Source organism: Apteryx mantelli, chromosome 10 (assembly GCF_036417845.1).
Source record: "Apteryx mantelli isolate bAptMan1 chromosome 10, bAptMan1.hap1, whole genome shotgun sequence".
In the NCBI taxonomy this organism is placed as follows: Eukaryota; Metazoa; Chordata; class Aves; order Apterygiformes; family Apterygidae; genus Apteryx; species Apteryx mantelli.
Window position 1 is genome coordinate 17,203,440 of NC_089987.1, and position 15,096 is coordinate 17,218,535.

General features: G+C 43.8%; 1 protein-coding gene across 4 annotated transcripts in view; it reads left to right on the plus strand.

Moving 5' to 3' along the window:
• Window positions 1-7,787: 7,787 nt before the first annotated feature.
• Window positions 7,788-15,096, plus strand: part of NKD1 (NKD inhibitor of WNT signaling pathway 1) — a 112,305-nt gene continuing 104,996 nt past the window's right edge. For 2 of the 4 annotated variants that reach the window (XM_067302571.1, XM_067302573.1), the window contains exons 1-3: window positions 7,788-8,295; window positions 8,437-8,469; window positions 8,597-8,757. In XM_067302571.1, coding sequence (XP_067158672.1) covers window positions 8,271-8,295; window positions 8,437-8,469; window positions 8,597-8,757 — 219 coding nt within the window. In that variant the 5' untranslated portion in view covers window positions 7,788-8,270. The remainder of the gene's footprint in view (window positions 8,296-8,436; window positions 8,470-8,596; window positions 8,758-15,096) is intronic. The other 2 variants (XM_067302572.1, XM_067302574.1) reach the window with 2 other exon arrangements.

Consider the following 15,096-nt stretch of genomic DNA (forward strand, 5'->3'; position numbering starts at 1 on the left):
TCCCCAGGGCCCAGCCTGTGTCTCAGTCTGTGGGGTGTGTGTGTGTGGTGTGGGGCAGTGCTAAGGGGCTCTTAGCTCTGTTGTACGCCTCCACGTCCGTAGGGCCACGTCTGACCCAAGACTACTGCTGATTTAGCAGCTGCAGTAAAGCTGCACCAGTGCTCACCGGGGAGCCAGGACCATGCTTTCCCTGCCCTTGTGTGAAGTTATAGAGAACCTGTGGTTAACAATTAGATCTCTTCTTTTTGAGTCATGGGTAACTAGGCTACAGGCAACCAGCAGTGCAGGAACACATCTTCCGAAACGGAGGGTGCCTCTCATCTCTGCAACTGCTCCTCGCCTCTATCCGTCCCCATGGGCCTGCTGCGTCACAAGCTTTGCATCAACACCATTTCTCAGCGTAAAGAGAATATCAGCGGGGAAAATCAATAGTAACCAAAGATTCAATGTATAAACAACTTAAAGTAGACCTGAAAGCCTTTTTTTGTCATATTTTAATGTTCAGAAGAGGGCATTATTTTATGGCCAAACTCATTTTAAAATGACAAAATACTGCAGCAAGTGTTACTGTTACCAACTTTGTGCAGTGACATGGTGGCCCAGGCACATTTTTCAGAGTAAAATTTCCTTTCCCAGTAAGATATGGTTCTGAGTGAGTTTACTGTAACACTTTGCAACTGTTATCATTCACACAGAGCTTAAAGTATAGTTTTGCTAATTTTTTTTATCCTTTTCAGATATTTATTACCTTAAATACTTATTACACTAGTCTGTTTGTAAGCGCAGTACCAATCCTGCAATAGAACTTCAGCAAACTTCATGCTTATTTTAAAAAAACAAGCAAAACCAGCACAGAAGCCCTGTGCTGAACCAACGCATGTTGAACCTAAAGCTTTTCATGTTTCATGAAAGAATTTTCCGAAGGCTATTGTATTGAAAACAGGCCTGGGTGTCTTTATCTGTGGTTTTGACTCTGCTTGTTCCAGAGATGGAACCAAAATACAAAATATAGATACAGATCCTAATTCTTACATTCGCTTTCCTAAGTTCACAGCTGTGTCCATGTGTCAATATAAATAAGTGTAAAAGACTTCACTAGGCCATGGCTGTAAATAATAGGACTTTGATCTAGCAACTTCTTTTTTTTCCTTCCTCCACCCCTCTGTCACTGTTGCTCTGGGTTGTCACTTCTTCAAAAGTGACTCTACACGAGCAGTGCGCTCTGCCTGTTTGTAAGGTCCAGCTGGTCCTATTTTGTTCTCATGCCAGCTTTTCCAGACCTGCTTCTTAGAAAGAACAACAGCAGCAAGTTACAAAATGAAAATTGAAAGCAAAAATGCAGGTTCTTGTAGCTTACCCCCCCCCAACCCCCCCACGGCCCAACAACACTGAGCAAGCAGCAGTGGAGGAGCTCAGCTGGCTCAGCTGACAGTGGCCGTTTGCTCTAATGCAAGACACATTTCTTTTGTTCGGGTGCAGCGAGTACCCTCTAGAATGGACATGAAAAGTAATAGGGGATGGTATGATGCAGCGGTGACCCCGAGCGCCATGCTCTGAGCAGACCGATGTGGGCTATGTTGTCAGCTGTCAGGAGTGGGGCTCTCTTCAGTCATCAAAGCGTTTAGCAGAGTTTACAGTCTGCTGTTTACATTGCTCGCCAGTACTTTCCTCTCCTGAATACGGTTTAACTATTACACCACCCCTGTGATGAGTATTCTTTTCATTTGGCAGCGGCAGCAGCCCTCACGAGAAAAGCCTTGGAACATTGTTTTTGGACACAAACATACACAAGTTATTAGAAGAGCAGATCAAAGGCGGTGTCCCACTGTCTCCCTTTCAATGCGCCCATTGTGTTTGGATGCTGAAGCCTGCGAGCGAGGCAGAACCAGGCAAGGGGGGGAAGCGGGGAAAAAACCTTTGTACAAAGGTACTTGTCACTGCGAGAAGCCCATAAAAGATGATGTGAGAAAAGACACCAGGTGGAGTATAAACCACCCTTATTGTTAAGAAATGCAAATAAAAATCCTCTCCTATATTAAAACTTTCTCACTTGTCATTTCCTAGATGCTAAAGGAAAGCTTCTGATTATTGAAGTCCTGGCACTACTTTTTACTCGGCTTCTTTTCTTTTTATGTGTAGCACACTGTACACGATGTCGGCTAAAGTTATTTTTCTACTTTCTCTGCATATTATTATAGTTGTTAGTAAATTTCACTTCAGCAAAATATCCACAGGAAAGAAACCTCAGAAAAAAAATCTTTAAAATAGCTCAAGGATTGCCTGTTTTATGAAGGACACCCACAGTGTTTTGGATTTGTAAATAAACTGCAAGTCCGTTTTGTTTGGGAAGGAGCTGTGTTTTCCATGGGCACACTTTGACAGAAAAATTCCTGGTAATTCTATACAATCTTTGAATTCTTTCTGGTGGATCTGCAGTCTGATTCCAGGCCAGAGGGGAGTCTAGATCCAGCCCCATTACAATCTACTGAAAGAGCCAGTTTCTTCCCAATTGCTGGAAAAGCCCTGGTCCAGCTAACCTATTCTTCCTCTGATATAGAGAGATGCATGGTATTGCTTGTTCTTAGGCATCCTTCATTGTTGTCTTTTTCACCTTTTTCCCTTTTCTGATGAGCTGAAGTCCAGATTATTGAAATGGCTACGCAAAGGCCTTTGAGAGAAAAGTTCCAGGATAAAACAGGCGGCTATTAGCAGTTCACAACAACAGAAAAGTCCTCCAGTTTTACCAAAACTCAGGCCTCCATTGAAGGCAGTTACTGATGTGGGCTTCCTGGGTATTAGATAGCGAGAACAAAGATCAGCCGGGCATGATCCTATATCCTCATCCCTGTGGATTCTTCCATTTGAAGCCTTCCTAGATGCATTTCCCTGAACACAGTGCAATGAGGATGTGCTACTACCTGAAAGGGAATAAATACTTTAATAGAGGCAGATCAAAGGACACTCAGCTGTCTCCTGGTGATCGTGTTGGGAATCACCTCATCTGTTGAATCAGCACTTGCCGCCCAGCACCATCACATGTTAAACCTAAGGGCTACCTGTACAGGGTGGATTTTCTCAGCTTTGAAGAGAGGTGAAAAAGAAGATACTTTGCTAATGGAAACTACATCCACTGGAATATGGAGGCATAATATTTAACAGTCTGGACTATGAAATTTTCCAGGGATTTTTCCAGCCCACCATCAGATTGCCAAGGCTCTCAGAAGCATAGGAATAATCTTGAAGAAGGCCTGGAAAAATTCCTCATGGTACCTGAGCATGCGCAATGATATTTGGCACTCCAACATAGAATACTTCCTCCCTGGGCAGGTGATGCAGTGGATGTGCTCATTTATGATAGACATCTTTCTGCTGCACAGACACTGTTTGAACTTGCTGATCAGTCTTCCTTCCTCCCTAGGGTCAGGGCAGTTGCTGACATCCTCAAAAACAAAACAAAACAAAACAAAACACACAAAGAAAACCTGCAAAGCAAGTAGGTTTGGAGTTGAAAGGATGCCACAGTGCAGACTCATGCCAAAGCTTTGAGGCAACAAGCCAAGGCTCCAGAGTTGCTAAAGCTAGTAGGTGCTGACATGCCAGATTGCAAAAATGCCTGAGGCAAAAGTGCTGAAAAAATTGCCAAGACAATAGGTACCAAAGACAGAGACCCAAAAGCTGAAACAGGGTGTCTTGTGACATCTTTTGAAACAGGCATCCTGTTTGTGTGTCTTGGCAATGAGCAATCAAAGCACTCATTTGGTCACCAAAACAAAATTTAGATGGTATTAAAAGGATCAGTCCTACCTGTAAGTCCAGGATTGTGACCCTCAGGATAGAAATTTATGCAGTTGTTGAAGAGATTTTGTTGCTGTGGGCTCTTCTTTGTTGGTGTCAAGAAAAGGAAATTGATAGGAAGGTGGTTGAGATGGAGGCTGAGTGTGGTAGTGTGCCACTCCGTGATTTTGAGAGTGTCAGGGTTCAAAATTCTGTATCAGGCTGGATCATAGTGATCCCAAAAGCTTCAGAGCTTAGATATACTCCAAATGTCCCTTCCAGACAATGGAGCTGTGAATGCTGGTGGCGTCTTTAGAAATGCAAGATTATATACATTTTTCCTTTGACAACTGAGCTTCCTTTTTGTAAAACACATCTGTAAAATATAGACAAAGATTTAATGGAGATGAAGGGGCAGCACAGTTTGCACCTAACTGCCTCTGCGTGCACATTTTTTGGAGAATTACATGTTTTTTTATCACTCCAAAAAGCGCGGTTTCCCTCGCTTCTCCTGAAGGTGGTCTAGCTGACCTGTGTGCCAGTTGTAGGGTGGGAGAGGATAGCACCCACCTGAGACCTGGTGGTGCCAATGCCAGGCTTCTTCCAGCTTCGGCTGGGTGGGGACGTGGCAGGAGAGGGGAGAAAAGCAAGGAGATACAGCTGAGGTATCCTGCTGCTTATCCTACTGCCCAGACAGGCAGAACAGTATGATTCTTTCATCTGCCACGTGTAATTGCTCTCCTCCCTCTATTCCTGCATGTAGGAAACAGTCCAGGCAAGGGGCTGGCACCGAGCAGGGCCACACGCTGGGTCGGCCGCAGTGTCGGTGGCTCTGGCATGCAGCCCGTGCGCTGTGTGCGTCTCCACCTCTCTCCACTGGCCATGGAGATTTCCTGAGTGTGTCTGTGATGAGGGGAGATAATTTCCATCTCCTGCTCAGAATGTCTTTGACAGGTTGGTAGATGAGTGTCTTATGGTGATCTCTGACTGAATTTACCGATCTGAGGCTGGGTACACCATTTGTGTGTATTGTAGTATTTCTACCCCAGCCTCTGTATAATTATTTTTAAGACACTTGCCTTCACACTGACTTATACCCTATTTAGTCATCTATAGGTGCATATTAAATCTGAACCATTTTAATGCTGGCTTACTTTAACTGCTGTACACCAGGCCAGCATTTATTTGTGCCCTGCATTGCATAGCTCATATGCAAATATAGACTCAAACTAGACACGTTGTTTTGTCTGATATCTTTGCATAGAAATACTCCACTCTTGTGAGGACATTAAAACAACCTTCAGTGGTCCAGACAGGCTTCTTTTCAGTTTAGCAAATGATATAGCTCTTGATATTGCAAGTATTGTCATTAATTTTGCTATGCCATCGAATATTGAAAATTAATTCCCAGAGTGATCTTATTCACTCGTTTCTTGGTAAGATACATTTATTTCCTATCATCAACTTATTTATATTATATCAAGGTTCAAAAACGTTTTCCATCCCCTGAAAGAGTAGAGCATAGTCAGCACTAATGAAAGGGCAGTGAATAATACTCTACGTCATGGCTTTCAAACTTTAAAAATTCCACTGGGGTCACCGGGTTGAATTAGAGACCCTTTAATCATTAGTACCACTTTATGAATGGTGTACTTTACTCTGATATTTTACTAGACGTCACTACTTAACACACTTCTGACTCCATGGAAGAAAAAACAAAAAGCTTTGTGTGCCTCAAAGTCCCTGTAGTTTTGAGGATCATTGTAATTCTACTGAGCCAAATCTTGAGGTCCCGTTTTAGTTGTTATATCATGCTAAATCCTACTGAAATCAACCAGAATTTGTCTGAGCAAAAACTTCCTAAGAACATGAAGATTTGGTCCTTCAAGAATAGTTAAAACTTTCTTTTTCCCATGGGGAGGAAGAAATAGCCGCAGTTGTGATTTCTACTCAGGGTACTGTAACCAGCTTGTGTACTTACTTCTATTATTCCAGGGCTCAAGCATTATACTTGTGAATCATGTTGTATGCCTAGTCAGTTATTGAAATTTGGGATTCTTTTGTCAGATCTGCTCCTCTGTGACAGTCTTGTTTTTGCAGTATACATTATTGACTGTAATTAAAAAGTGCTTGCCTTATAACTCATCCCAAACAGACATCGTGTGTATAAAAGCAATAATGCACAACAGTGACTGTGTTACACATACAGGTCCCTTAGCCTCCGTACACATGCCACAAGTGAACCTCTATGCATTTTTGTGGAAGCAACAGCTTCTTCCCCCAGTCGCTGGTTCAGACCCTTTTGAACTTATGACACTTCTAATTCCTATCTTTATTCCCAAGGGTTGAATGATGTGGACACCATTTCACCAAAAAAATCAATAAATCCATACTATTTGGGGGGCACTTCCACAAAGGTGTCCTCTATTTCTTGTAAATGGGGGAGATATAGATAATATCCCAAATAAAACATTTGCTGATGTAGTTAAAAAAAGGGTACTCAAGAGTATAGTGTGAGCTGAGAAGAAAATTGGTATTACAATTTCAAATTGCTTAATATCCATCAGAGAGTTTTACAAGTTTTCACAGTCTAGGTGAGGCTTATGCCCCAAGGAGTCTGCTTGATCTAAATCTCTTTTTTCCCCTCTTTCTCCTCCCCAAAATAAGAAGCAATCTTCAAAGGAACAAATATCTCACCTTAAATACACAACACAAAAAATGGGCCAAATAAATTCTTAAAATACATAAAGAGATCCCCAAAAGATGCACATTATTAGCTATTTGACAAGCTATTGATGCTGTTGCAATGGCTGCATTTCACAGCCCATGAGTTTTCTTTGCTAGACAGATAAATAGTTGAAATAATGTGCGAAATGACTTTGCAGTCATCCGAAGAACAATTTGGCATGAAACGGTTCATTTAATGGCTTTACACTGGCTGTGCTGTGCAGTCGTTTCATACCAGACCTTCACCACATCTATGTGCTTTGGAATTTCTTCTAGCAATGAGCTCCAAGCCTGACCCTCCTCTCCCCATCCCAATTCCCGACAGGAGTGTTACTACATATGCTTCGAATCTTTATTTCAGATGAGCTCCCAAGTCTAACTCCTTCCTCCCTATGCTTGAAACTTAGGGGTTTGAGAGCACAGATGTGGCCTTGAGTTTTTTGGACCTGACCCATCTGGGTCAATCCATGCATAGTCTGACTAGTAGTTTCTTGACTAAAGCTCTCAGAAGCCTTCCTTTCCCTTGCTCAGAATCCGCTACACACTCTCCTCCCCTTGTTCCCTTTCATCTCTCCTAGCTGAACTATGAGGATCTCAAGGGAGATGTGATTTTCATAAACTGGAAAATAATGACCAGCAAAGGAAGGAAACAAATTTTTAATGACTGTGAGAATTCTCCTTATAAAGAGGCAAATTTCCTTTTAATTTACTCTATATGTTAAAAAAAATCATAAACTGGAAAAGAAGGGAAGATTCTTTTTAAGTCTAATTCATTCAATTACAAAAAAAGCGAGTAGAGACTGTCCTCCCACTGCAAACATTTTGAAGCGCTGAGAAAGGATTCCGGATCTGACCCCGTAAAAGGCATTTCTGCCCTAACGGTGACTTCAGGGGGATCGATCGCCTGGGCGAGCAAAGACGCCCGCCAAAAGCAGGAAGAAGGCGTCAGGCGGTAGCACAGCTGCTTGTCCCGGCCCGCCGGTTTGCGCGGAGATGGAGATCCGGCCCGCGAGGGGCCGCAGGGCCCCGCGCTCCTCACCCCGCGCCCGCAGCCAGTTTGCAAGCGGCGCCCGGCCCCGGCCCCGGCCCCGGCCCCGCGCGGGGGGGGCGCCCAGTGCCCGGCACGGAGCGGCCCGCGGAAAGGCCGCTCCGGGCCGAGCTCCGCGGCCCGGCCGGGGCGCAGGGGAGGGGCGGCGCGGAGGCCCGCGGGCGCGCTGCCTGCGCGCGGGGGAGCGGAGCGGAGCGGGCGGCAGCAGCGCGGGCCCCGCCGCCGCGCCCGGCTGGAAGTGCAACGCGCCCCGGCTGCTCCTTTTTTTCTTTTTTTCTTTCTTCCCTTTTTTTTTTGAGCCTCCACAAGGCTCGCTCGCCCCTTTCATGTGCCGCCGCGGCCCAATGGGAAGGCGGAGGCTGCCTGCAAGTGGTCTAATCTCAATGAGGTGTCAATCATGTTCCCCGGTGGGTGAAGTAAGGTCTTTTGTAACCGCCTCTGTCTTTGGGAGAGAGGCGAGAGGCGGCGGGCGGGAGCGGAGCGGAGCGGGCCGCCGCGCCGGGCTGCGCTGCGCTGCGCTGCGCTGGAGCGGAGCGGAGCGGCGGGAGGGACGGTGGGCACCTCCGAGCTCGTCTCGCTTGTGCTTCAGCAGGGAGAAGCGGAGCACATGGATTTCTAAACACGCTGGGATTTTATCTATCTACAAAAATAACAACAACAACAGCACCCGACCCTACTGAAAACAGTCCAATGAATCGTAATTGCAGATCAATGCAGAGAAATGGGGAAACTTCACTCGAAACATGGTTAGTTCCTTTCACTTGCTACTTCCTCAGCCCTTTCCCCTTCCTCGGGTTGTACTTGGTTTGTTGCCGTGATTTCGTTCGGGTGTCTAACGATCTTCCTTTATTATTTCCCCCGCGCACGCTTTGCACGGATCTGCCTAGCTGCCGTTTGTAAGCCCCGAGAAAGTCCCGAAGGTAGGGCTGGCTCCCCCGCGAGGCGCCTTCCCCGGCGCCGCCGCCCCGCCGCGCCGCCCCCGCGGGCGCTGCGCGGGCGGCGGGCTCGGCGCGCCGCTCAGCTCTGCCTTCTCTCCTGTCCCCCTAGGTGACAGCTTCGCCGTGAGCGCCTCTCTGGCTCGCAGAGGCCTCGAGGACTGGATGGTGAAGCAGAAACCCTCCGGCGGCGGCGGCAGCAGCGGCGGCAGCAGCTCGGGGCTCCCGCACGGCTGCCCGCAGCGCGCCGCTTGCAGGTTCTCCAGCGCCAGGGTAGGTCCGCGCCCGCTGCCCGCTGCCCGCTGCTCCGAGCTGGGCGCCCCGGAGCCCTCTGCGCCCTCTCCCTCCCGGGGCCGGGGGAGCAGGGCTGCTGCGGGCCTCGCGCTGCCCCGGGGTGGGTGCCCGCTGCCCTCTGCTGAAGTCGGCAGCAAAGTTGGGTCCGGCACAAAAGGCGGCGGGGCGGAGGGGCGGCTCCGCGGTGCGCTGAGGACAAAACCTGCTGCCGACGGGAACAAACAGAAACCGCTGGGAAGCGCCCGGCGTCCAGCGCCCTGCCAGTGTGCGCGGGCTTGTGAGACCTGATTGGTGCACAAGTTTGTGACATTTGGGCAGAGGAAGTCAGGAAAGGAGAAGTCCCCGAAGAGCGTATTGCCATATATTGCTCTTCGTTATTAATGCACGGCTGATTTTCTCCATAAGAGTTATTGCACGTGTCATTTGTCCTGGCTGTTACTGGTCTCCCCCCACCCCGCTTTCTCTTTCCTCCAGTTCTCCCGTGTAAGGCTGGAGGAAACGTGCGAGCTGCCTTTTTTTTTTTTTTTAATGTTGTCTCTTTAAACAAAAAGGCACGATGGGAGATAAACAAACTGAACAGTTCTCAGATATGGTCCTCATAGTGTTTAGGGTATGATCCAGGGCTTATACACGTTTACTGAAAGTCTCCCATTGACTTGAGTGAGCTTTGGATCAAGCCCTTAAAGCTGGATCAGTGGAAAAGTAACCTGAGAAATGGGGAGATGGGAATCTGCTTCCCCAGCAGCAATGTGGGTCTGAGAACACGGGCAGAGCAGTGCCACCACCTCCTGCCAGCTCCGCAGCTTGTTGGTCACCTTACTGTCAGCGTCCTGGACTTCTCGTGTCCCAGGAAAAGGAGGAAAGATAGACTTGAGAGTGGGGAAGAGGTATTTTGCAGACGTACTTCTTTTTAGGTGGGGTCTTGAAGTGCACAAAAGTCTTGTAGAATGGGAAAAGCTACTCTTTAGATTCTGACTCTTAGATTCCACCAGTCTAGTATTTAGAGGAGGAGAAATGTATGGGGGTCACTAGAAGTAAGGTGAAAGGGGGAGGTAAGATATTGGTATGAGTGTTGGTAACTGATGAGCATATTCACTTTCCTTCATGTTCAACTTGTAAATATTATTGCTTTAAGTGATTTTTATTGTGTTTTACCCAGAGAAAATGCATCAAAAGAGAGATTATTAAAAATGGCACATACATGTATGTTACAGATGTGGAGAGTAAAAAGTTTGCTTTTAGTTCTTTTTCATCATCCCCATTTTTGTGAGTCAAGCTTTTCAGATATGTATTCTGCCTTTCACATATATATTTCTCTAGGAAAGAAAGCTAAACTCGCCAAACTAAACAGGGGAAAAAACATGGGTTTCAAATACAGCAGTTAAAGCCCCCAAACTCTGACTTGGCTTTGTAAAATATATTTTCTTCTGCAGCAATAGTTTGCTATCTGCGAAAAAAAAAAACCAAAGATACTTTGCTATTCACAAAACTCTTCAATTCCATGCAGTCTGCTCAGCTAGAATGACAGTGGAACTAAGTATTTCTTTTCTTACTCAAGGTGTCCTCCCCATGAAAGCTCAGCAATTAGCGAGCTATTAGCTAAAAATTAGCCCATACTTTTTACTGCATTATAAAACTGTAAATAGGTTTAAGTATGCTTGAATGTGCTGTTCCTGTGAGGCTTTTTACTGTCATCCTGATATAGATGTTTCAGAATGTTTGAAAATATTGACAACTTATTGCCTAATCTATCTGGTTGTATCTGCGTGCATATATGGTCTGCTAAGTGATTTAGTTTATTTGTCATCCTGCCACAAGAAAGCTGGGACAGCTACATTACAGTTCATTTAAAATATGAACTTTGGGTAATGTGGAAGGTTACATCTCTAATCCTACATTGGAAACAGCTGTGTCATATGTACACATATGACAAGGATTTTGGAGTCACACTATTGACTCCATAACTGAGGTTGCAAGACTGTTTCCTTTTTAAGATTTCTCTTTGATCTCTTGCATAATTGTACCAAGATACACAGTGTAGCCTAAGATTTTGGTTCTGAATTCACCTCAAGATGTAGAAATACTAGGCGCTTCGAATGGTCAATCACATGCAATTGTGTGGGACAATTGTGTGTTCCCAAACAGTGAAGTATTGTTGCACTGGAATCACCCAAGAGCTATTCCCCTTACTGTTTTAAAATTCCAATTAAACTATTCCATTAGCTTACAAGGCTCTATGGAGTGGTACAGTTTTATTGTGTCATGATTGAAAGTTTGGTTTCTCATTAAAACATTTTTTCCTGAAATAGATCTTAATTGCTGTGTCTGTGATTTATGGCAGAAATAGTTAGATCAAACACTGATGAAAATGATATTTCGATTCAGAGAAACATCCAGTGAGTTTAAAAAAACAATAGTGCTAGAAATAATTTTCCTCTTAGGAATCTTTAACCAGAGTTTTGTTGATGGTGGTTTCTTTAGTATTTAGGGCCTTTTTCTGTGAAATCCAGTGTACTTCCAATGACCTTTTGATGGGAGAGGAGAGCACTCAGTTGCTTCCAAGTCTGCAACTTTGAAGATTTGGATCATTTTGATTAGAACTTGCAAGTGATAGTTAAATTTGACTTATATTGCTCTATAAAAGCCAAAAATTCTGTGTCGGTTGGAGCTGGAAGGCTATTTTCCTCAAGAACAGAGACGCTGAAATGTTTGCCTTAACTTTGTCATCCAGGGAAGATGATGCTGAAGTACAGAGGGATTCATGTAGCTACTTTCAAGAAATAGGAATGCATGTCTAACATAGGAAAATAATAACGTTTAGTTTGTGCTCTCTAGAATATGACTGAATTTACATGGGCGACTCTCATAAAATAAGTGTGGAGCGGAGGGAGGTTTGTATGTCAAACTCAAGGGGTGTTTGACACAGGTAGGGTTCAAGTAGGCGACAGCTCTTCTCTTCCTGAAGTACTGTTTTGAGAGTGTCTTGGTGGGAGCAGACTTTCCTCAGCTGATGGCCCCCAGCAGTCCCCGGGAGACAACTAGTTATGCCAGCGACTGCCAAACGCCTCAGTCAACTGGGAAGGATCTCGCAAGGGTAAATTGTTGGGTGAAGGCAAGAGCAAGGGTAGGGGGAGTTTCTCTGGACACGCTTGTGGTGTGGGAGCAGCCTTTCTGTCCTGGGCTGCCAGCTGGGACCTCGTTAAGCCCGTGGCACCCGCCCGGCAGGGGCTGCTCTGCCCCAAGTGTTTTAATTGCGGCGGAGGTGGAGGGCTGAGCTGCAGCCTGCCCCTTCCACCGTGCAGAATTGAAGAAAAAGGGAATTTTGTGGCATCCGTGAAAGGTATGAGGTCCTCAGTTATCTTCTACTTTCAAAGCAAATTGAAACCACTGAGGCTGTAAATCCATTAGGGCAAGAGCAATACATTTCTTTCACTATTTTATGGACGGATGAACTTGCAGCTGGAGAAAAGGACAGGTTTTGTGACACTGTGTGGATTATCTTGAATAACTTTTAATTTATTCAGTGTGTTTACTTTTGCAAACTATTTCTGCAGATCAATGTTGTTTGTGAATATGTATGTCTGTATTTATTTATTTATTTAACTGAGAAGTGGTTCTGTGCTAGAGGGGAAAATTTTTAAATATGAAGTTTGCTTAGTTCAATTTACTTTTATCTTCAAAGCCATGAGAAATTGTGCTAGTTTCTTGCTTGCATGTCTCATTGAGATCAGAGTTTGGGATTGAAAAGATCTGTTGTTTTTAATTAATTTTTGACCAGTTCACACTGAACCCAGTTGGAAGTTATCATCTTAGGAAAAAGAGGAAAGACTTTAGCTTTCCAGTTTTATTGTAAGGGCCATTTGGTGCTGTTGATCCTCATCTTCAACCCCAACTGATATTAATTAAGAGTTCCCTGTCTGGTCTGGGAATAATCCAGTGTAAAATGCTGAGGCACATCCTTGCTTCTGAGGTGGGGCTTGTTCTCCATTTGTTCTGTGCCTGTAACTGCCAGTGACATTAATGGGCATTCCTTGCGTGGCTGAGAGCCGAGTGCGCCGGTGTCAACTTCACTGCTCCTGAAGCAGGGTCTTTCTTTATAAATTAAAAAACAAACAAAACAAACAAACAAAAAAACCCCACACAAACAAACTCCTCCCCCCAAAACCTTTCCCAGCCCTCCACTGTTAATAGCGTGTGTGTGTGCATGCATGTGTGCATGTGAAAACATGTAGCCGTATGAAGGGTACAGTTGTGTAGGTCTTGTATCCAAAATGCAAATAATCAAACACAGAAAAGAGACTTCAGTGGTCTGTATCCACTATGTATTGAAGGCTGTTAAGTGGAAGATTTAGTTGTAACACTACTTCAGGGTCATTTCATGGGTAGAATGGCATTTGACAGACTGCCTTCTTACTGATATGGTGACAAGATCAATTAAAAATTTCCTTGGGTGCTGTCTTGTGTGACTACTTTAAGGGATCTCTATAACTCAAATGTTTTCAAGTACAGTAATGTAGGTATTGTATAGCTAATTAATTGTATTGACTCTGAGGATTAAAAGAAACAACAGACTCGGCAGTGCTAGATATTGGTATGACTGAAAAAATATTTTGATATATAAAATATGCTGTATATGGTATTTAAAATAAAACTGTGAAACTTTGTATTGAGAGAGAGAAGCAGAGTCTTATGTAGTGTTGAAATTTGGTGCCAACAAACCAAGATAATTTAATTAGTAGTGCACATAGTACATCTTGACAGCTATGGTTTGGGAAAATTATGGTATGAATATTAACACTCAAAGAGTCTCTGCAAGTATTAGTGCCATGGTGATGAGATTAGTGAATTGGCCAATACTGTAGCAGAAAGCTGGATTCCAAGGGAATTATCCTTGAATGATACCAGTTGGTGCAATTAAAAGCCACAATTCAGTTGCCATATGGAAAGTGTTAGACATCCTTACATGGTTTCAAAGCTATGTGCCGGAGGTTAAATTGACATATGAAGAAAAGCATAAATTAAATATTTTGTGTTATGAAATTAAAAGTTGACTTTGCTTGAGCCATATGGAGGAGGTGGGTGGAAGACAATCTGCATTTCATCTGGTCCTGTTTTAAAGGTATTTTAGGTTTAATGTGGTGCATACTTAATTTGGGAAGTTGATTGGAAAGCTGAATGGCCCATGAAGTTTCTGCAAACAATCTCATTAAAGCAACTTTTTAAATCTCTAACAACCCTCATTCTCCCACCCACTCTAGAATGGATTACTTAGGTTGATGTTTGTAAGAAGGAAGCATATTCTGACTAGTAGCTAAATGAAGTCCTCCTCTAAGTGACTTGAGAAAGCTATGTCTCTTGGGCTACTGAATAGTTTCTCCTGGCTTAGTTTAACCTTAATTCTTCTGAACGAGGCAGCCTTGGTTACAGAGTACATTTTCTTCGTCTGTAAATTAAGATGAAAAGTTCCAACGGTGTGTTATATTCTTTAATGACTTTAAATGTAAATAATTTAGTCCAGGCTTTACACTAAACTTTGCTTATAACAAGAATGGGAAATTTGTTGCACGTGGTTCTCGACATATGGGAATGTTCTTCAGAGTAGAATTCGTTAACAGAAGGTTCTTCTGTAGGTTTTTGTGAGATCTATAATAAGACCCAGGAGGAGCTCAGTAAGTGGATATTTGTAGGCACCCTTCAGAAGATGATCTTAGTTGACTTTTATGGTTTCTTTTGAATTGGGTTAGGAACAGAGGAAAGAAAAGTCTCTTGAGTACTGAAACTTTTTAAGAGTTAGTTTTTCCAAAACTGGGAAATAATTGTTCAATGAAGATATTTAAATCAAAATGAAACATTGTCCCCCCTGCTGCAGCTGTTGACCTTTATAGGAAATATTATGGATGAGTTATGCTTCCTGAATGTTAGCATCAAAACCTGGTTGAAAAGTAAATGGTAGATGTTGAAATGTACAAAATAATTGGAGTAATTTTTTGGTAATTAATTGCTCTTCTAGTTTATATTACGTATACTAGCTTTTCTGAAAACTTGGGAGTCTTCAGAGATATCTATAAATATTTCTTACTGCAAAATAAGGTGTATTTTTTTGTAGTTTTTGTTTGAAAATTTAACGTGAAGAAATGGTCAAATAGACTTTCCCTGTCTATTTATTTAGTTATATCTGCCAACACTGGCAGCAAAACTAAGCTTGTATTTACTCCTACAGAGTAACTACAGCTATGGGAGATTGAGTTGGACTGTATTCCATTCAGGAATTATTAACCAAGTTCCAAATGCAAAATCTTCATTGTGTCTGATTTCTGA